This window comes from Strix uralensis, chromosome 17, assembly GCF_047716275.1.
Source record: "Strix uralensis isolate ZFMK-TIS-50842 chromosome 17, bStrUra1, whole genome shotgun sequence".
NCBI lineage: Eukaryota > Metazoa > Chordata > Aves > Strigiformes > Strigidae > Strix > Strix uralensis.
In genome coordinates this window covers 7,305,798-7,328,485 of record NC_133988.1, presented here as the reverse complement: position 1 = coordinate 7,328,485, position 22,688 = coordinate 7,305,798, and the positions used below count along the sequence as shown (strand labels likewise).

Below are 22,688 nucleotides of genomic sequence, written 5' to 3'. Positions count from 1 at the left end.
CATGCAGTATACGGGTTCTCTGCAAGGGAAACCATCTTGTTTACTTGGGCTAGACACAACCATTGGTTGAAATATTTAATCCAACAATTCTAAACTTTGTACAACAGCTGAAATATGTGTAATTAACTCAAAAACCATTGAAGTAAAATTTAACTTCAATAACATGGGACTAGTTCACTGATACTGCTATTGCATAATGCAAGCATTTAGTTCTTTTGGCAGGTACTAGTCAGGAAGCAACAGGAATCAGCTCTTTCATAGGAGATGGCTACTTTCTTCTCTGACCTGGTAAGTATCTGGTCACTTTTTCTCAGGGCTATGACTTATAAAAGACAAAGCTAACTTAATACTGAAGATCCAGATTCCTTAAAGATTGCAAGTTCTTTTGGTACAGAAATGATCCTGCTCTTCTATATTTAAACATCACCAAGAACAATGGGGCTTGGGACCATGAAAATCATGTTGCATGGTCTTTTCCATGCAACAAGATAAATAAAATAAAATAAAATAAAATAAAATAAAATAAAATAAAATAAAATAAAATAAAATAAAATAAAATCTAACAAAAGTCCTGGCAGTTCCACCACTGACAATGCTACTTTACTTTTGTCTTCTGAATTACTGAAAACAATACTAATTGTTAGAGCACTCCAATTACTTCCCAAAGTAATGAATAGATTAACTGTACTGTAAAAGGCTAAGAAATCATGACATAAGCTTTAAAATAAGTGACTTTGCTCATTTCATCCAAAGATAATTAATGTCATCCATCAAGAGTTTCTATAGTCTTAAACACAGAAGAAGTCATAAGTATTTCTTGCTCTATTTCTCAGTTGACAGCAAGAAGCTATTTTGCTTTACTTTTTAGGTATTAAAATTGTTAATTTGTAAGTCTATTACAAAAAAAAAAAAAGGAAGAGTGAGAGAGTGAGTTCTTAATTTGTTTGAATGCTTTTGCTAATTAGCAAATCCATTGAATCTGAGACAGGATTTTTAAGGAAATTTAGAGCCTTCTGGTCTATAGCTTCTTGGTTCCTGTCATGTGATAACTTGGGAAATCCAGCTGTGGACTAATTAAGTAACAAGTACTCAAAAGATGGACCTAAGAACCATAAAAAGGGATGTTCTTTTAAGTATCTCTCAGTACAGCATTATTCACATTTGCATTACTTTGTTCCTGCCTGATTGCACTTTCTACCAGCTTCTCTTCATCCAGGCACTGATCTCCAAAAAGTTGTGAGCTCATGAAGGTCATATGTGACAGGAAAAGAACATAGTGTCCTCTATACAGAGATGATGTTACTGTCCTGGTCTGTGATGTGATGAATAAAAAGGCAAAGGCAGTTAAACCCAAAGGACCCTGCACAGATCCTGATGGGGCTAAAATCACAATTGTTCTAGGTTTGGTTTGCTAGGTACAGTCTAAGCTGTTTGAGGATAACTTCATCTAGCCTTGCAGGCACTTGGAAACTGGATGGATGACCAGTGGGGTCACATACCTCAAAAAGGTCTAAGTAGTTACATGTTATGTTTTTTCCTTATTTACAGTTAAAATTATTTCATTCATCAAAGCAGCCAGAGTATTTCAGTCCCTAATCTTTGATCAAGGAAATTATAGCTGGTCAGTATCTCCCTAGCCTGGAAGATGCCAACCCATTCAATATGCAAGCACATACTTTCATGGTTAAATAAGTAGAAAAAATAAAATATTGAGAAGGGAGAAATGAAATCCCTAATCAAAGTCAGGAAAAATTTTATTTTGATGCAATTACAATGGATATTCCAAATTATTATCTTATCTTTGTAGTCCATGCCTTTCTGAAAAAGCTGAATGTTAAAAAGATCTTTTCTTTATTATGCTTAAAGATACGACACAGTCAGAAATTAAAGCAGAGAGTACAATAAAATGTTGTTGATTTTTAATGCTGTATTTCTATGGCATAACATTATGGTTTAATGTACATAGGTTATTGTAGATTGCAGACAAGGAAACTGATTCCCTCTTCCCCGCATCCAGGACTGACACTTTTATCCAGCCACCCTGTCAGATATCGCAGGCATTCACTGAGAGCTGTACTATCTGGAACATCTTTTAAAAATCCTTTTTCTTCTTGCAAGCAAAGTAGTGGATTATCACTCTTATACTAGCATGTGGTCTTGCTATGCACCGTGGTTGATGATTGCACTTTAACAGTAGGTTAGAGGGATTTTGGAAAAATGTTTAAATTCAAGAGGATTTGAAGTGGACAAAGGGGAAGGGCAGGTGTGGCTACAAAGACTCTGGCCCTGCACAGGTCTGAGAAGCTGATGGAGCATTTTATTTTTGCTTTGCAGGTTCAGTTCCGGGGACTATTTCAAATGATCTTAGTGCTGGGAATTGGTGGTAGTTTCCCATATGGATTCCACATTTCTGTCATCAACTATCCTTCTGTGGTAAGGAGCCATCTCCCTGAGGTTGAAAATACAAAATGGAGACCCTGAGCTCTCCATTCTCCCACAAATCTCAAATTTACCGAGCATTCAGCTGATACATCTATGCCTTTTCTTTCTCTAACAGTAACCACAAATGGGTAGAGAACTTTTTCTCCTTTAAAGAACAGGATGGCATTTTCTGTTTTAAATAAGTTCTTACTACACACTATACAAGCCTCCAAAGGAAGGCAGGAAATGTGCTTTTAGCATGTTTCCTAGGAAGCTTACTGACTGATACTAACTTAAAGATTTTGCAATCTGAGCTCAGCCAACTTGTATTACTAAGAAAGTCTCAAAATAAGTCTAATATTAGAACCACAGGCTAGATCCGAACTACAAGAGCCAAATAATATGAAGAGATCTTATATCCATTGTCCAGTCAAATATCATTTTCTTTTTCAGCACATCAGGAAGTTTATTAATGAAACCTGGATAGAGCGACATGGGTCTCCTCTCCATCCTGAGACAATCATGCTGTTGTGGTCCTTCATTGTGTCTGTTTATGGGATAGGAGGATTCCTGGGGAGCCTCTGCTGTGGCTACCTGACTACAAAATACAGGAAGTAAGTGTTTCTTCTAACAGCTCAATAGTCAGAAAATACAGGTAACTACCAAGGTGAAGAAATAAACCTCTTTTTGGTTGAAGCAGTCTGATTGACACCAACTGATTTGGCTTGCTAGCACATCCACCTCTTTCAAGTAGCAAGCAGTCTTCTACCTTGTTTATCTGCCCTCCCCAGTGAACTGTGTTTCTGTAAAAGCTGCATTCATCATCGCATCACCGGATCAGTGCCTCTGGGAGTAACAGGGTAGTGTACCTGCCTCATGTTGTCTTCAAGATCCCCTATGACTCTCATAAAGATCTCCCAGGCTTTACAAAACCCCCAAAAAGGAGCTGTGTGTCTTGTAACACATTATATGCAGTTACTCTAACCAAACGGAAACCACTGTGTGGAAGACATCCTTAAGTGTCAAAGAGCCAGATTTCCATTTAAGTACACTCATTTGGGGGTGATGACATTATATTAAATATTCAGATCTCATCTAATGAAAATATGAAGACAATCAAAAAAAATAAATTGCCTGTATCTATGCTGTAAAGATACAAACAGTGCCAAAACCAATTCTCCAAGAGACATCTCTGTTCTTGGCAATCCATTTTACTGAAAGTCAGTTCCAAACTATCTTTCCCACTGGATGGAGAAAGGATTCCTCACCAGTCTGGTCTGTTCTCAGTGCCTTGTGTGTAACACCACTAATTTCATTTGCAGAGAAATTGGCAAACATATCTACTTGGTGTGACCCACTTAAAGATCTGCTCCACAACCCACTGATCCAGAGGCCCCTCATATGGGTCTCAACAAACCATCTTAGCCTGCCTGCAATTGTGTTCTTTCCTATCAGGTAAGTGCCCCCAAGAAATTTCTTGTGGGACACTGCCTCATCCCACACTCAGAGGGTCTCCAAAGACTGGAAACAAGATCATGCACTTCTCCCATGGGTTATTTAACACATGATAACCTAATTGCTGAATCACAGTCTTATAAACACAGTATCTCTGTGAATCCTTAATGTGTGCAAGAGGACTCTTGTTTAGCAAGCATCACGGCAAAACAACTGAGTGCAAAAGGCTTTAATCTGAGCCTGAGACATCAGGGTTGTGAACATACCAGCCCATGATTCACACAGAGTGTCTTTTGAAATATGCCTCTAAAAACTCTTTCTGCCATCTCAGATCACATCCATTTAGCCAAGTGTGTCTTTAATATGAGCCATTCTAGAATGGGAGCCATGGACTCAGACTATTTCTGGGGAACAACCTGACATTTTATGAGGAGTTCTAGCTATTTAAAAATCTTGGTGACAAGCTGGGTCAGTTCTTTGATCTCTTTCCCCACCTGTACTGTGGAAATGCTGATGAAGTGTTCCAACTGTTTAAATTCTAAGCTAAAAAACATTAATGAATTCAAATCTAAAGGATCCTAAAAATTTAAAGAATCACTTTGACTATCCAAAGTTAAAATTATTTCAGCCATTCATCAAAACAGCAGGAATGGCTGTACCATGCTTCCTATCACAACAAGATAGATTAGTCAAAAGAGTACAAGAGGTTTTCATTTCACAGTAAATTCTCATGAGCTTGCCTTTTTTTTTTTCTTTCAGAAAAAAGTGCCAAATGTGCACCAACCTGATCATGCTGGTAGCTGCACTTTTCATGGCCTTCAGTAAAACAGCCAAATCCTTCGAGATGATTCTGATCGGACGCTTTCTCTATGGCATTGGTACAGGTATGTGCTCATGCCACTGAGGAGTGCAAGCATCCTTGCTGTTCCAGGATTGTCTCTACAGGTATTGCCATTCTTGGAGAATGACTTTTAAAGCAAATATACTAGGCATTTAATAAAAGTGAAAGACATCAGCCCTTTTGCAGGAAAATGTAATCCAAACACCAGAATGAAAGGAAACAATGTAAGAGAGGATGGAGTAGGAAAGTTAAGCTTTGCTAAATATTTTAACAGTCATTTATCCTCTTCTATGTTAAAGGTTTTTCTCTCAATATACATCCTCAGTATGTAGGAGAGATTTCACCCAAGAAGCTGCGTGGATTTACCAACTCCACAGTTGCTGTTTTTCTGACACTGGGGAAACTCACAGGACAGGTTATTGGACTACGGTAAATACTCCAATCTTTCTATCAGGTTACATTAAGAGTAGTAGAAATCTTTCTATAACCTTACCCTCTCACATAGTCAGTGTCTGAGAAACCCTCTCATCTTCCCCAAAACAGGCCTTAGCTTATATCAGAAGAAAAGTTTTGATCATATTTGAGGCAAACATATAGTTTTAAATATAGGAGACAGAAAATTAATTAGTCATAATCTGATTTCTTCTTATTTCCACACCCTTCCTACTAGGTGACTTCCCCTTAAAAATTTACTATATTTACATGAAAAGTCTTAGCAAGATGTTTTGATCCTGTGGTCAAATGAGTCTCATCAGCTCTCTAGACACTTTATTGGATCCTAATGATATTTAGAAAGTTTTTCAAAATGCCAAATAATTCCTTTAAAATTGTCAGAAATACAAATAACCAAATTTGTGAAATTTGCCAAATTATCAATTCAGGTTTTTACTCCACTGCAGCCTTGAATGGAATTTGAGCAATCTTCGTCACTCAGAAAAACTTCCTGAACATTCATTCCATTATTTCAGCATAATTTTGTTTCACATACACTTTCCAGGGAGATTTTAGGAAGCGAAGCTTTGTGGCCATGGTTGTTAGCATCTAGTGGACTTTCAGCATTGGTTCAACTGGTTACCCTCCCATTTTTCCCTGATTCACCATCCTACCTCCTGATACAGAAGGGTAATGAGGAAGCCTGCAGGAAAGGTAGAGTGTCTACTTTCCTCACTTACTTCACTTCATTTGACATGTTAGAGTGACAGCCTCTGTAGAAGACAAGAAGCAGGGCACAGCAGTGCAGCACAGTGCAGTGCCACAGAGTAATAGCAGAGGCAGTTCTAAATAAAACAGCTGAGGTACCTATGGTAATTCATCTGTGTTAACGTGAGGCCTCACTCAGTCTAATTTAATCAGTTAAAAAAGATAGATACATATTAGCATGCCTACCATTTCCCACTTTGGTGGGCATTACTTTATTTCTTTAAAGAAGACGGTTTAGGCAGTTCATTTTTTATTAAATAAAATGTACTTAAATGTTTACTTTGTTTATTATGAAGTCAACTCAGCATCAGAAAGTTACGCTATACTGACAACCAGAGACAAAATTCTTCAATTTGCCTGCTGGCCCAGGCCCAACCAGGTGACAGAAGCAGACAGCACCAACACCACCACCCATGCCAATGGACAGGCAGACTAAAGGGTTTAACGTAACCACCTGTGATGGAGCTATACTTGTAGAATAATCCACTCCCCTCTTTCTCCCCAACAGCCATCAGGAAGCTCTGGGGGGAAGGAGACCATCAAGCAGAAATTGATGATATTATGAAGGAGAAGGTTGCAATGACAAGCACAAAAACCTTGCGTGTCCTTGAAGTAATAAAAGAGCGATCTTTGCGCTGGCAACTTTACATTTTGATGACTGTCATGACCACCTTGCAGCTCTGTGGAATCAATGCAGTTGAGTGCTCTCGTCATTCCCAGAACAAGAGACAACTCTATTCAGTGTTACAAACCCCTCTAAATTAATGTTATTACACCAGCTTAGAAATACAGCACAATTGCAACACTTTTTTCACAGGTGCATTTCCTCTCTGCATTTTTCAGATATACTTCTATTCTTTTGAAGTATTCCACACGGCCAAGTTTGAAGAATACCTCATCCCATACGTGTCCCTGGGAGTTGGGTTGTGTGAATGCTTATCCTCTATACTGTGTGTAAGTCTTCTCAGACTTGAGTTTGAAGGGAAAATTTAATGTGGTCAACAATTGTACTTTTCCTTACTTATAACTGGGCTTGGGGAAAATTTGTATAACCTAAGACACATCTTCCTGCCTCTGCAAAACCACATGCAGGATAAAAGGCAGCTCTTTTCCCAAATTATTTGCATGACTGTATGTCTTTAGACTCATTTTTATTCTGTAAAATAGTTTTCTGATGTTCTGGATTAGATGTGTGTGTGCACAATTCAATATATACTGGCAAGTAAGAAAGGGAAGAACTATCTAATAACAGCCTAGGGTTGACTAATAAACACAGCTTAATTAATAATGAATTAGCTTTCAAGAAGCTAATCAAATTCATTAGGAATTAAGAGACTCTCAAATGACATTGATGTCTGGTTATTATTCAGATAAGTCTTCTGTGAAGAATACATGGAGAGGGGAGGAATTATTTCATTTGAGAACTGGGATTTATGACCAGTGTTTCCTGCTTTTCAGAGCACCCTTATAGACCGATTTGGGAGGAAGGTGCTGCTGTGGGGAGGATACACGCTGATGTGCTCTGTGCTAGCGCTCCTTACCATGACCCTGTCACTGCAGGTAAAGAGGCAGCAGCCTTCTGGTTACTTACCCAGCATCAGCCCACCTTTCCCATCTTGCCTCACAGCATATGTACAAAAACTTGAGTTAGTGGCAGAAAACAGAGCTATTCTGCCATGTATCTAACGGTTTGATATCACTGGTTTCTCACTTCTAGCATCAGTTTTTCTGGATGCACTACTTCAGTGTTATCTTGATCTTCCTATTCGTTGTCTTCTATGGAATTGGACCATGTGAGTATATCAGTGGCAATGCTGAGAGGATATTTTGTATCATATTGGTTGGTGACACAACTGACAGAGGAAGAACACTCTAGTCCCAGGGTACAAAATTCTAGAAATTACAGACAGAGGGGCAGATATGTACAACCAGACGACAGGAAAAGGATAGACACCTCAAATTTTATTGCTGATCACAGATCTAAATAATTTAAAACATGGTATCATCTTCTCCAGAGGGTCTGAGATAGAGATTTCAGAACAATTTTTTAAGTACTCAGCTAAAACCAGGATTCTAGGCATTGCCAGGTACATCATAGTAATCAAACTTTTTATTAACTTAGCAAGTTAAGCTTTATGCCTACCAACATGCTTCAGGTGGAACTGTCCACAGGAGCCAAAAGGGGTCAGTTTTATAAATTACTGCACTAATAATGGCTACCAGTGCAATATGGAACTGCATAGATCCACTGGCACCAGGAAAAGGATTCCAGTATGTAGGAGAGAAACCTAAATTAACAGCTGAGGTCTGAAATTAACAGCTGTAGTACCTTTCTGGAATCAAGGTCTTCCACCCACATAGCAGAAGCCACCTACCAGCAGGCCACCTATTCTGCCTGTCTGACATTTTCTATCACTGCCATTGTAAGGATCTTCAGCAGAAGAAAGGTGCACTGAGGAACTAAGGAAACACATATACCTGGTTTGTGTTTTGTTTTTCTTTTTCAGCTGGAACCACTATATCCATCATGGTTGAAATCTTCAGCCAGTCATTCAGACCATCAGCCTTTCTGATTGTTGGCTGCATCAACTGGATGGGACTGTTTGTACTTGGGATGATTTTTCCACTGATTGTTGTAAGTGACTCTAACTGGATCCCTCCCTCCAGGCTAATCCACTTCTGAATGCTGACAGGGAGCAAAATAATAGCAATAAATTGCAATGACATGCAAAGCTTAGAGCTCTGTCCAAATACCAACCTGCTCAGGAATCCCCCAGGCCTGTCAGAGGAGCAGCAATTGGACTCAGGTCAAACACAGCCAGTGGAAACTCCTGGTTTGATACTCATCCTGGTTTGGTATTGAGCATACCTTTAAATTTTTATGACTAAGATACAGACTTGCACCCAAGGGCAGGGAAATAGAAGCGAGATTTTTATTTTCCTTACAGTGTCTCCCATTTCTGCTTGCAGGATAATCTCGGACCCTTCTGCTTCCTTATCTTTTTGGGAATCCTTGCTTTATCAGCAATTTTCATCTACCTGTATCTCCCTGAGACCAAGGGAAAGTCAATCATGGAAATAAAAGCAGAGTTCAACAAGCTAAATTTTGGAAAAAAAGAAACCTCAGTCACTGAAAATAACTTTCCTAAGGAACAGTTGTTCTGCACCAAACTCTGAATGTCCAGAGGAGAAATTTGCATCTCTTAGAAAAGACAGGAAACAGTGTTGCAATAGAACTGAACAGGAAACATTAAAAACAGACTGCAAGCTCTTCTGTCTCTTACTCCTTTTCTCTTTTTTTTTTTTTTCTAAATATAGATATGAAATTCATTATGCTAGAGTTTTATTTCTTGCTGTTATCTAAATATTTTCACAAGAAATTTCATCACTCAGTTTTAAGATCTACTGGATATAATGAGATTTTTTCTAATAATCAAAAAAAAAAATTATACTAGTCTACCTTATGAAGTTTTAAAAACATTTTGTTAACAGTTTATAGGGCCCAAATCCTGATACAAGATAGTACATACAGGCTCTTCTCACAGCCCTGGACCTACAGCTCTGGGCCTCAGTTGGTCTCTTGTTCCAAGGAGTCCTGTCCAATGCCACAGGTACCTGAACAGTTCGTTACTGAGCTTTCCTAAATGAGACCTCACCAGCTCTAAGCACCTCAGAATCAGTAAACTGCTGACAAATAGTTCGGAGAAGGGTATCAGAAATATGAAAGAACAAGTGACATCATTTAAGAAGACAAACCAAGGGAAGAAAGGATTAAGAAGGCTAAATAATCATCTGTCATGAGGCTGGGGAAACACAGAAGTCTAAAATACTTGACTAGCAGGCTTACAGAGGAAAAGCTAGGTATGTGGTTTAGGGTGACCCGAGCAGATAGGGATTCAAAACTTAGCACAGTAAATTAGGAAAAAAGGTTTCAACCATGCTAATAGAAAAAAATATTGAAAGTGAAATTGTACTGTGCAATAGTCCTTCTGGAGATGGCATGAAAATCTCAGTGGGGAACATCCTAGTAACCCTAGGCAGGGAGATGGACCTGCCAAACAGAGATATTATTGCATGCAAAAGTAGTGAAATGGCTCCTATAAAATAAAGCACACTCCCAAGAGCATCTGTGGTGTCTAAGGATCTGATTTCCAACCTGGTACATCAGCTTCTGGGAATTACATCAGATGTTTTCAGAGAAGAAAGAGTTTGTTTTGGAAATGTTTTTCTTGTTATGTAAGCAAGCTGCGAATAACGGGTGATTATTGTACCCAGCAGAAAAAATAGGTTGTGACGTTCATTGGAAATAGAGTCTAAGATTTTCCAAGTGACCACTAACAACTATAGTATGATTTGTAACTAAATGCTTTGGATCATGCTGCCTCCCTTTAGCTAATCACTGAGGAAGATTCATCAATATAACAAACAGCAGTTCCTCTCCTTATAGATGGAGCTGTCACCTGAGTTTGTTTTTAATGCTTTGACATAGGAAACATGCCCTGAAAATTCTGCTTGTACAGACTTTATTTCTGGGGTTTTTTTCAGGATCTTTATTATTTTCAGAATGCTTCAGATACAGGAGACACAATCCACTAACATGGGCTGTAGATTAATGCTTGCATATAGTAATTCATCTCCTGACTTTTTATTTCCTGGCTTTTTACAGCAAGGATGCTACAGGGAACAACTGACTTAAAATCAACATACACCACACAATCAACTTAAGCGTGTTCATTCAGAGGTTATCACCATTTAAAAAGTATTTGTTTAAATCACACTGTTGAAGTACAAGCATTTAGGGCAAGCTACGGAAAGCTCTCCTTCTTTTCCACAGGCTGAAGAATTGAGTTTATAGAAAGCCCTTAAATCACAGAAACTACTGGGCATAAACACACTCATCACCTTTAACATGGAGAGATTAACAAACCATTTATTTTATCCTCATCAGCATTTCCAACCTGCTTTCCTCCCCACATCTCACTGCAAACACTCCCTACCAAATGCCATATGACCTCTCTAAATCACTTCTCTCTTGTAAGACTCTACTAGGCAAAGAGAACTGATCTCAGCTCTGCCATATACTCTGCTCTGGATAAAACCCTTTCATTTTAGAAAGCCTGTGGATTTCCTATCTCCAGGAGCTCCTGTTGACTGTTATGGGACTATTTGCACAACAAAGGAGCAAGTTGAAAACAAGCCGCCTCTTGAGTATGTAGAACCCAGCCCTCGCCACAGTGGAAAAATCAAGACTCTGATTTTAAGGCATTTTTGTCATGACTTAGTCACAGTTCAGGGAAGGTCTCCACAACATGTGCTACTGGGGTTTTTCTCTTATGGCCTATTCCACAGAAAGAGTCCCAGACCTCACAGTTGAGGCACCCATCTAAATTTTTTAAATGATTATGAGACTTGCATAAAGAAGCACATTATAACTCTCCCACTCTCAAGCAGTCCCTGAAACACTTGCTTTTCAGTGGTTTTCATGATCAGGCTGTAACCAAATATGAAGTGTCATTTTGGATGCTTTGATTTCCAGAGTGCAAAAAGCCCACTCTCCCCACTACAGAAGCTGTACATTGACTATCTGCATTAGCCGCCTGCAGATGGCACATGCAGCCTCGCCTCTCCCGAGGCACTCTCTCCCCTCCAGGCACACCTGAGGAAGGTACCACTGACTATTTAAAGGCTCCTGAGGCGCTTACTAGTACAGTGGGGTAAACTGTCTTGCAGGTGGGTTAGAAGCAAAGGTGTGAACAAGGTGAGCTGAATGAAAATCCTCTTGCAATCCAAAGATGCCTAAATTCATTATTAACACAAATATAAGCAAGGATAAAGTTCCAGAGTCTTTCACGGGGGAGCTTACCCAACAGTTATCAAAAGCAATGGGCAAACCAGCACAGGTAAGTCCAGATGCTTGAATGTTTTCTTTACTTAGTCAGCTGTGCCTATGCAATGAGCTATTTCTCAGTGATAGCCTCTATAAACTAATATACCCAATAACTCACCAGTATTTAGAGTCTTCTCTCTGCACAAATGTCAAATACTTGTTTGTTGTAACTTAGCTCTGAGGTTTTAAAACACTTGAAGTATTTAAACTAGCTGTGTATATGATGGTATTCCATGTAGGTCGAGACACGGGATGTGTGGTGGGTATGTATGTGCAGGTATCTCTGAACATCTCTCAAGAATCTAGCTGACTGAAAGCAAGCCTCACCCTCTAACTTCCTTGCAGACTCCTGCTGAATATGTTTGTTACATGCCACCAAATTGCCTGTGGCCTAGTGGTTACAGCTGAAGAAAGAAAATAAGGTATTCAGCTTGCTTGGACATCTAGCAAAAATACCCACGTGATATCCTGCTGCTTGTAGTCAAAACACCGGAGTAAATTCTGTCTGCTGGTTTCATTACCAAGCTGAGGGATTTTTACCTGCCAAAACCCATGGCAATAAGCTACTGAGGTGGAATGCTGAAATACTGTCATTAAGGGTCTTGTAAAGTTTTTATTTTCTTACTTAATCCTGAAAGGTCACTAGTCACTGTATCAGTTGTTTACTGAAGACTGTTGATGAATATGAAAAACAAAGTGAAAGCTGCTCTAGAGAGCTACAAGCTTTACAACATGAGCTACTTCTCAGCTGCTGCAGCAGCAGTAACTTAATGAATTGGCTATAGATCTTCAGCAGCTTGATGAAGTACTCCTTCTATGTATTCACTAGAAAATGAGTATTTTCAGAAAATGTTTCTTATTTTCCTTTGGGAGCGATGCTTTGAAGCTCTAGAAAGAATGAAGTTCTGGTGCCTACAGAAAGGATTGTGAGGGCTCCCTGGCAAACCTTTCTCTGCCCACTGGGACGCCTAAAGCTCTTGAGCAGATCTTTGCTCTTCATGGAAACAAAGTGCTCTGACATGGGAGTGACCCCAGACTGCTTCAGATGACAACAGAGATCTCTGAACCCCCTAGCAATTGTTTGGTAACTGCCAGAGGTGGAAGTGTCCTAAGAAAGGGGAAAAATGGACCCGAAATTAAAAACCAAGTAGGATAACTGAAAATATTAGAACAAGCTTTGGAATGTCTTAAAAATGGTAAGAAAATTGTGAGCAGCTGGCCTGGTTTTGTCAAAATCAGGAACATTTTAAACAGTCCCACAGTCGTGTCTTCTGCTCAGATCTAGTCAACGCTTCCCGTGATGGCTCAGTGGAGCAAGATGTGCAGGTGGCCATAGCTTGTATGCACAGGAGACAGTAAGAATTCAAGAACATAGTAAGAGATATCTTCTCAAGTCAAGAAGCTTTCCTTCAATAGCTGATTAATAAGTCAAACTGCACAAAAGACAAATAACAATTCATTAAAGAGGAAAGGATTTGGGGAGCTGTTATGGGTTATAACATGAATAAGAGTTAAGACAATGCTTGGGAGCAGGGGCAGTTCCCTTCTGTTGGCCACAAGGGAGAACTAAGCCTCAGCAGGAGTACTCCATCCAGTCTCAGGCCTTTTATTTTGAGAAAGAGGGAGGCAGGTTAGAGATGCACCAATGGAAAAACGCTAAAGAAATAAGATAATGCAAGGATCAATAGACACTGGCTCTTCTAGGAGAGCAGGATGAAAAGGTAGGCTGTTATGAAAGAGACAGGAACTTTTTTCTTTCTTCCTCAGTGGCAGAAAGCAGCCAGCTTAACTTGCAGCAAAATTTCAGCTAATTCTTGGAGGAAAATTTTAAAAGTTTCTGTGATTTCCAGTCAGGTTTTGCATTGGACTTGTACCATGGATCCCACCAGTGGTGGGATGGTTAATAGTACTGACACTTCTTTCACCAATCAAATTCTCAGTTCAGCACTGATAATTAGAATATTTCTATTTGTTGTATGGCTGTAGACTTTAAAAGACAGTTCTATGTTGTTGGATGTTGTCATCAAATTGATTTGGTGCTGAGTTAAAAAGCCAACTGACGTGGAGAAGCCTGGTTCTACTGTGTCTCTTCCAGGCAGATAGTTTGATGCCTGATAAAGGGGCCCCTCTGTCTCTAGGGACAGTAATGGTGCTCTATGCGATCGATCAGTCTCATTAAACATGTAGGAAATCAATCTCTGTCAAATTTGACCAAAGTTAGTTATCTTGGGGAATAGGCAGAAGCATGTTTTAGGCTTGTATAAGCCTCGTCTCCAGAAAGCAGGCTTAACTGTAAATAGGAGTAGGATTATATTATTTTTTTTTCCAACACATGCAGTAATATAATGAAATTCTTATGTAAAACTGATGTGTTCTATCCCTCTTCAAAAAAAAAAAAAAAAAAGGTATTTTTTTATCAGTCTAGCAAACAAGTACTTGCTTTTGGGGGGAGGGGGGGCGTCAGCTGGTGGTTCTTGCATAACAGCTCCTGAATATAAAGCTAGAGGCCAGGGCTGGGATGCAGCTGGAACAGGTTTGTGCAGCCGTGTGGAAGGGATATGTAATGGGACTTAGAAATATACAGGGAACAACAAAGAGATTTTTTGAAGAGGACATGCAAGCTCTTCGTGACAGAGGAGGCAATAGGAAAGGGAGAATCTCTTAGTTATAACACAGAAAGAAGGAAAGGATTAGGGTGGGCTGGAATGCAGAGCTTTCCTCTCACAGGAAATGGTACCATTTGGAAAAAATACTGATTTTTATTTTTAATCAAATAGGGTTTTTTCTAACGGAAAAACCGTTTCAAACATGTTCGAACTGCTCTCAGAAAATAATGCTGATTAACACTTCAGCTTGACTTTTTTAAAACAATAATTGCTTCCAGGGTGGATGTTCAAGGTGTACATGTACCTACAGTTGGCAGAGCACAGAGCGTCCAGCCAGGGGAGAACTGGGCCAAGCAAGTGGTACCTCAGCAGGATCTCCTTGGCTTACCCTGCACTGCTGTGGCCTGATGCACCTTGCACCCAAACAAGCTGTAAATGATGGCCAAGACTAATTACCCAGACAACTCCTGGTACTCAGGCTAGCTTGTTTGACCAAGAGGGTTAATTGCTGCTCAGTTCCAATGATGCGCTGCTAATAAACGTGGGTAAGAACAGAACAGAAGCCAGATGGATGCCAAAGGAACTGATCCCTGGATTCCTCCGTGTGTGGATCTGACACTGTGTATTAGCAGCAGGGAAAATTGCAGGCTGGTCATTAATATTAACATAGATACTTTCTTCCTTTTTTTCCTGCTACCAAGAACAAAAGTAGGATTAGGCTGTATTTTGTTTAATGAGGGGGATGTTGATTTAGACCTCTGCTGTGTCAGCTCACATTTACCTCATCAGGGAAGACTGCAGCGGGAGCCAGTGAGGTGTGAAATCTCTCTGGAACGTAGGGCAGCAGCAATGCAGTTACACACCCCCACTCGCACCCAGCCTTCCTGCACAGGCAGGGAGAGCCCAGTGCCTCGGAGGAGGTTCTGGAGGTATTGCAGGTCACTGACCTCTTGGAGCACCTGAACTTTCTACCCCAAATTTCGAGTCAGTAAAGATGCAGGGTCCTCCTAACAGTGTACCTGGGCTGAGCGTCCAGAACCCATCTTTCAGTAGATAATTGGACACACTGGGGTTGAAGGTTTCAGGACAGCAAGGAAGGAAGGATCTTTGCCACAGGGTAACTTAAGAACAAGGGTGAAACTACTTGCATTTTAGTAAGTGGTGAAAAGCATCTCTGAGTGCCTGGGACTGCTTTTTTTTTTTTTTGCTTGTTTGTTGGGGTTTTTTTTATGTGCTGCTAGTACTTTTAGTTAAGTGTACAGATGAAAGGATTGTGATGGCAGTGCCTGTTCCCAAATGGTATGTCATGGGAATGTGATTGTATTTCATACCTTCTCATCTCTGACTTGCAGGAAAATATTTAGGAAGTCTGGAAATGCAATGAAATACATGCGGGAGAATTTCAAAAGCATAACTGATAGGCTTGCACCTATTTCCACTGCAGTTTAGGTACACAATACCTTCCTGCATTTTCAAAACTTTTCCTAACATGGCAAAGGAAAATAATATTCTCTTCTTCTTTCAACAGTATCTAGCAATACAGATCTCTCCTGATCAGCTGATGTCCTTTGGTGGCTCCACAGACCCTTGTGCTATGTGCTTTCTCTACAGCATTGGAAAGATAGGAGAGCAGGAGAACAAGGTCTACTCCAAATTGCTTTGTGACCTGCTGAACAAACAGCTGAAAATACCATCTGACAGGTGAGCTCATACAGCAACTTCCCTGACATGACTTTCCACAGATTGTTAAAACTATTAATCCCAGACTTGTCCTTTGGTGTTCTTCTATTAACCTTCTGCTTGAAGAGGCTAAATGTCAAGTCAATGGAACAACTCTCCAATTAAAAAGAGGAAAGGAGCAATTGCATAAGCTGCAATGCCAATGCCCACAAGCTGTAAAACTTCTCTTAGTTAAAATGATGGCGATCCAGGCACTGCATGCACCCACAGATCTCATATGTGCAAAAGCCCAGGCACAGACACAATAACCTGACGATACTAAATTGATAACTTGAGTAACATGTACTAACACTTCCCTACTGCCTGTGGGGTACAAGTTGAGGTTTATTACAAAAGCTTCCACTTACATAAAAGCATTTCTAGTCCTCATCCTGAAGATACACCAATCTGCTCCAGAAATTACTAAATAAAACACAGCATCCTCAGATGTCCTTAAAACAAGAAGCAGAAAAATACCAGGAACTCCAGAATGCAAGTAGACAAGGCATTAAAAGGGTGGGTGGGGGATGTGGAATATGTAACACTCAAACCTACCTGCCAGCATTCGCAAAAAAGAAATGCGCAACTTGCTGAGACGCAGTGCAGGCCTGGGAAGTGTAAAGCCCTGAGGAACTGTCTACAGCATGGCTGTGTCCTGCTGCGGAACACCCTGGCCAGCCTGCAGCGCCCTGCTCTCGGCAGCTAACGGTGTTTGTCTTCCCTTTCAGAATCTATGTCAGCTTCTTCGACATCAGTGCTGGCAATGTGGGCTGGAACAACACCACCTTTGCTTGAGGTTGCCCTCGGGTGGTAAGAGTTTATTCCTGAACCCTCACCCTGGGTTTTGAGCACTGCAGTTCTAGTCATGTTACCACTATCTGGCACAAATGCAAGAGGCAGTGGTTCCTTAGTCGCTGCTACCCACTGGTGTTTAACACCTTGTCTGCTGCTTAAATAAAAGCAAAAATCCAGCAGGAGCCTTATCATTGTATCTGTCTTGTTATTCTGGAAAGGCCTATGGTTGAGATGGAAGGTGCTTTCTCAAAATGCTCTTAACTGAAGCTTTTCTTTTTTAAAAAACAATTTAGTCTTGTGTGAAGATGAACACTCCATTTGGGTATGCCTTTGCCCTGTTCATGCTGGACAGCCTGTCCTGATTTAAATACAGCTGTCTTGACCTGATTTCAAAATACACTTACGTTTAAGTCAATAGATGTGGCTATCAATGTGGCATACAGCCCTCCCTTCAAAGGGAGGAAAGACATGACTGCCTTTTATTTAAAAGGGATGGATTGCAGTCCAGGTCCTCCTTAGATCCGAATGCTACGTGGACCTCTAACTGCTTACCAGAAAAACTCACGCTGAAAGAGTCTCTCAGGGCTCAGGATAGGCAGAGGGAGTAAGTGGAAAAACCCACTGTTCACTGTTTGGCCCCTCCCCTTTTAATCCATCGAACAATTTGCAGTGACAGTGGAGATTAGAGCACAGCTCAAAATGAGGCAGAGGCACAGTGAGCCATTCCCAGAGGCCAAAGTAATGAATTACTTACAAAAGGAAGATTTCCATATAAATTTTTTATTCAAGCCCTGGGTCAAATAAGAGCATTTGCTTCCAAAGTGAAGTAGAAAGATTGGGTACAGATCTGTTTCCTGAATCTCTGAAATTAGGCATATTGTGACTTTTTCTTTTCTGGAAGAACAAACCTACCACACCCCTGTTCTGAGCTCTATCACGAACATCCCGTTTTGTTCCTATCACAGCTTTACTTTGCAGCCATAGTCTTTAAATACAAGCCTGTACCTCAATCTGCAAAAATGCTTTGAGATAACAAAGGAAAGCTGCTTAGGTGAATCAAAGCACCACAGCCAATGAAGTGATGTGCTACTCGGCATCTAAATACAGTATATCTTAGTGCCTTGCAGAGCTGCCCAGGGAGGAAGACATGGCACTAGGTAGGTAGTCTTTTGGCAAAATTGCTTGTGGAGAATGGCTATGAAGCCCCTAAACACAGTAGGGCTTTCCATGAGGAGGCAGTTCCCTTTTCCAGAAATCAGTCTGCCTTCTTCATAGAGCTACCTGCTTAAAGAGCGCTGCCTCTGCCTGTTCTGGGAGCCACAGCACCAGCAGTCTCTGATCTCCTCCCTGGTCCAGTTGCTCTGTGCTCAGGTTTTGACTGTGATGCAGTTGGGTATGTTACAGCTGCAACCCATGAATGCCCCAGCCCTGCCATTTCCAGTCAGCCTCCAGGAAAGGCTTGAGCCTGCCCACATATCTTCCGAAGCCTTTCTATGCTGGATGCTTTCAGAGTTATCCTCGGAGCATCCAAACTGTGAAATGTGTGTTCCTAAGGTACCTCATGGCACAAGTAGAATTAAGATCATCTCTACTTGCTAACAACTCTTATAGTCTCTACTAGAGAATGCAAAGCTTTCTTTGCCTCTGTCTCTGGCACATCATAAGAATGCTCTTTAGTATATTTCTTTAAAACATTTTACCTTTCAGTTTTTTTGCTTTTAGAACATTTCTTCATTGTTATTTTAAGAACAGGCAATTGTGTTTTAAAACAGACACTGTTCATCCAGAAAATGTATTATAGATGCATGAGTATGGAACAATCACTTGAGGGAGGGGTGTGTGCAAGTACACTGGTATTTGGTTATTGTCTGAAAATGCATCTTTAGAAGCTATGAAAATGTACACATTGCTGCTTCTTTAGTCAAGGAGGCACAGGAGAATGAAACTGTGGCTGTCTCTCCATTGTGTGGCAGCAGGGCCAGGGTCTGCCACTTTGGGCCTGGTAGGCCACAGAGTAAGTTCGCTGGTGGTGCCAGAATTCACACCCCACCTCCATGCAACCACTCTGGGAGGCAGGAAGGTGGGAGGAATAAGTGGCACTACACAATGGTGGGGAGCTGACAATATTAGTTCTTAATAGCACTGTTAAACACTAAAAACCTACATGCTCCGGTCCTGCCAGTTCTCAGCATTCCCACACAATACCATCCCTTATTCTTCCCTCAGGGCTGTTGTGTTCACATGTGTAACATGTATGTTCAGTCAAGCTTTCTAGCAGCAGCAGTGCTAGGACTTTGTTAAAAATCAACACATGCTCGATTTCTGTGTGTAAAACGTCTGTGGAGAAGGCTCTGGGCCTGATTCTCTTCAGACTTCCCATGAGTCATTTCAAGGCCCGGCAGGGTGGGGAGCCGTGCCCTCTGCAGCCTACGTGCACTGCATCACACAGCCCTGCGTAAGGCTCATCTCTCAGGCCGCTTCCGAAGAGACATGCACCATTTCATTTCTAAGCAAAAAAAATCACTTCTGCCTTTTTCCAATAGAAAAATTTGAAAATGAGGATGCTGAGGAGTAATAAATCACTTTCAATTTGACTGAAAAACGTTAGAGAATAATTAACACGCCAGCAAATCTGACGTTTCTGCTTACATTGTGTTAAAGCTATGCACCAGAAAACGTAAAAACGTGCCTTTATTTTGCAACAGCAAAAAATCCCTCCGGAGCCAGGGCTAATATCCCTTTTTGCAACTGCCAAGCTGGGGCCTCTAAGCCCTTTTTGGCCCTGATCCTGCAAAAGCCAGCGGGAGCGCGCCGGCGGCCGTTCCACATGCGCTGATACCGGGTTATGCAGGAGCTGCCCAGCGCGGCAGGACTCGGCTCCAGGGAGGGGCCTACAACATCCCCTCCAAACCCGCTCCCTGCTAGTAACGGAGCGAGCGAGTAACGGCGGGCCGGGGGGGGGCAGTTCTGGTCGGGACGCTGCCGCGGGAGGGCAGCCGTAAGCCTCCGCGAGGGCAGCAGAGGTGCGGGGGCGGCCTCCCCCCAGCCCGCTCCCTCCCCCTTCCCCTCCCCCTCCCGCCGGGCGCGGCCCCTTTAAGGCCGGCGCGGCTCCGCGCGCACTAAAAGCGCCGCCGCCGCCGCCTGGGTCCACTCTCCCGCCGCTCCGCTCCGCTCCCGCCGTCGGCCCCGTCGCCCCTCTCCGCCGCCGCCATGCCCATGTTCGCCATCCAGACCAACGTCTGCAAGGACGCCGTGCCCGACAGCCTGCTGGGCGACCTCACCCAGCAGCTGGCTAAGGCCACCGGCAAGCCCGCGCAGGTGAGGGCGGGCGGCGGCGCCGGTGCTGCCGGAGGGCCGCGGCCCGGCGGGAGCGGGGGCTGCCCCAGAATGGGGCCGGCGGTGCTGGGCTGGGAGCGGGGCGAGCACGTGTGCGGCGCCCGGCGGAGGGGCGGCGGGCCCGGCGCCGAGGGGAGGCCCCGGCGGGGCGGCTGCGGGGCTGCGCCAGCTCTCTGCGCACCGGGGGCGAAGCGGGGATGGGCGGCGGCGCCGTGGCCGCCGAGGGGAGCGTCTCCGGGCATGGCGTGACTGCGGGCCCCCGGGGGAAGGGCCCTGTGCCCGGTCCCCTCCCGCCGGCAGCCCTCCGCGGGGGCCGAGGGGAGCCGCGGCCCGTCCCTGAGCCGCCCTCGGCCTGGCCGCCCGGAGCAGCAGCCTGACCGGCGGGGAGCTCGGTGCTCGCATCGCTACAGGATCGCTACCGGAGGAGAGCTCGGTATCTGCCGCTTCGCTTTGCCACAGACCCGCTGGCCTGGCAGACACCGGCCCCTCCTCCGGGCTGCTCCCGGTTATCCCGGCGTCGGGTACGGCCCCTCTTGGGCCAGACTGCTGCAGCCTGGGGAGTCAAAGCCCGATAAGGCTGAATTGCAGACAAGGTTCTTAGACGGCCCCGATGGCTCAGTCCGTGATTTGAGGGTGTGGATTCGGGCGTGTAAATACAGTTTTAAGGCCTTTATCCCCAGCCGCCTGTGCTTTGCCCCTCAGCAGCAGTGCTGTGGCGGGCAGGGGTACCTGCCTTGCTTGCGGCGTTACACAAGCATGACCTTCGTTCCTAAAGCTGGGAGCCAGGCTCGGGGGGATCCCCACAGCACACGCTGCCGTGCCAGCCGTGGGGGCTGCAGCGACTGAGCCATCGGTGCTTCCCCAGAGCCTGGGAAGGGCGCAGAGGGCAGCGCTGGCGAGCTGTCTGGCCCCAGCCCTGGGCCACTGTACAGCACACGGCTGCCCTGAGTAAAGTTGGTACCGACAGCAAGTTTGCATCAGGAGAGGGAAGGCGAGATAGGCTGTAACCGTTTGTTCTCTTACCGCAGTACATTGCTGTGCACATCATACCTGATCAGATGATGTCCTTCGGGGGCTCCACCGATCCCTGCGCGCTCTGCAGCCTTTACAGCATCGGCAAGATAGGAGGGCAGCAGAACAAGACCTACACCAAGCTCCTGTGTGATCTCATCTCTAAGCACTTGCATGTATCGGCAGACAGGTGAGGCTGGGACATGATTTTAACCATATTTATCTGGCTTTCTGAAACTGCTTTGAAAAGTTTACTTGAAAATACAAAAAGCCAGGAATAAGTCCCTGTGTTTGAGAAAATATCAAGTGATAATTTGCGTTGTTTTTCATGTCCAGTTAAGTGTTTGATGCCTACATCTTAGCCTTGAGAGTCTTCTGTTAAATGGCTTCCTGTTCTCAGAGTAGGGAGAAATCCCAGAGGACTAACAAGTTGTACAGTGTGGTTTTTGCTGCTGAGTGTGATGTCCTCTGGTGATGGGATGCTGAAAGCACAAGGGAGGAGCAGTAACAGGCTGGAGCTGAAAGACAAAGTAGAAACCATCAGGCTGTGAACAGCTCCCTTGCTGGCTGTGGAGCCTCAAGAGTGTCTGCATGCAGCAGCGAAGGACGGGAAGAACCTGCTGCCACTGATGTGCTGGGGTTGGAAGGAGAAAGTGCAGAGCTGGCCCAGAGGGCCTGCTTGGCTCTCGTAAGGCTGCCTGTCTGTCTGACACGTGTGAAGGACTGCAGTGCTCAGAAACAAAAGGTTTTGATCTCCAGAAATTCTTGACACGCTGCTAACCAAAAGCTGTCTGGTGTCTGGACAGTCCCCGACTGAAGAATTTAGTATTTTAAAAAAGAAAAAAAAAACCTACAATTCTGAGAAACTGTTTGGAGGCTCTACCAGAGAAGTTAGCTAGATTTCAGTAAAAAATGAAACTTGAAATTTCTTCTGAGGAATGGGAAGCACTGTCCCCTGTCTTGTCACACTCATTACTTGTATAAATGAGTTAATAATGTCATTGTTTGTGTCTTCATGTGCCTCTTCTGCAGGGTGTACATCAACTACTTTGACATGAATGCTGCCAATGTGGGCTGGAATGGCTCCACCTTTGCGTAGAGCTCTCCCGTCTGTCTGAAGAGGCTGCTCCTGGACCTACCCTCATCCTGCCCCTTAGCAGAGACCACTGCACAAATGTGTTGCATTTTGTGCACTCTCACAGATTGATGGCTCCTTGCTAGTGTGTTTAAATATTGCTGCTTCAACATTCCTCTGTTTTCTCTGTGTAGAAAACAAATAAAGGTTTAGAAATAAACTGTCTGGTGTGGGCTTTGGCAGGTTGGGGATGGAGTTGGGCAATCAGCAACATATCTGTTTCACTCCTAAAGCAGGCAAGAGGAACACTGTGGGTTTGCTTCTATTTTTCAAATGCAGTAT

General features: G+C 43.1%; 3 protein-coding genes across 4 annotated transcripts; all 3 read left to right on the top strand.

Annotated features, from left to right (window-relative positions):
- The first annotated feature begins 230 nt into the window (after nucleotides 1-230).
- On the top strand, nucleotides 231-9,188 carry LOC141951179 (solute carrier family 2, facilitated glucose transporter member 11-like). Of its 2 annotated transcripts, XM_074887085.1 has the most exons (12): nucleotides 231-288; nucleotides 2,335-2,433; nucleotides 2,875-3,035; nucleotides 4,636-4,760; nucleotides 5,017-5,146; nucleotides 5,715-5,863; nucleotides 6,426-6,613; nucleotides 6,761-6,871; nucleotides 7,376-7,477; nucleotides 7,635-7,710; nucleotides 8,425-8,552; nucleotides 8,888-9,188. In XM_074887085.1, the coding sequence occupies exons 1-12, from the start codon at nucleotides 265-267 to the stop codon at nucleotides 9,092-9,094; spliced, it is 1,500 nt and encodes a 499-aa protein (XP_074743186.1). In that variant the 5' UTR covers nucleotides 231-264; the 3' UTR covers nucleotides 9,095-9,188. The 2 variants fall into 2 exon arrangements, with proteins under 2 accessions (XP_074743186.1, XP_074743185.1); XM_074887084.1 differs by lacking the exon at nucleotides 231-288 and having other exon boundaries at nucleotides 2,308-2,433.
- Nucleotides 9,189-11,709: 2,521 nt separating this feature from the next.
- Nucleotides 11,710-16,924, top strand: LOC141951265 (macrophage migration inhibitory factor-like). The gene is made up of 3 exons (XM_074887288.1): nucleotides 11,710-11,817; nucleotides 15,939-16,111; nucleotides 16,858-16,924. Exons 1-3 carry the CDS (start codon nucleotides 11,710-11,712, stop codon nucleotides 16,922-16,924), a joined length of 348 nt encoding a protein of 115 aa, XP_074743389.1.
- Nucleotides 16,925-19,998: 3,074 nt separating this feature from the next.
- Nucleotides 19,999-22,566, top strand: LOC141951127 (macrophage migration inhibitory factor). Its single transcript, XM_074886961.1, has 3 exons — nucleotides 19,999-20,242; nucleotides 21,289-21,461; nucleotides 22,304-22,566. Exons 1-3 carry the CDS (start codon nucleotides 20,135-20,137, stop codon nucleotides 22,368-22,370), a joined length of 348 nt encoding a protein of 115 aa, XP_074743062.1. The 5' UTR covers nucleotides 19,999-20,134; the 3' UTR covers nucleotides 22,371-22,566.
- Nucleotides 22,567-22,688: the final 122 nt, after the last annotated feature.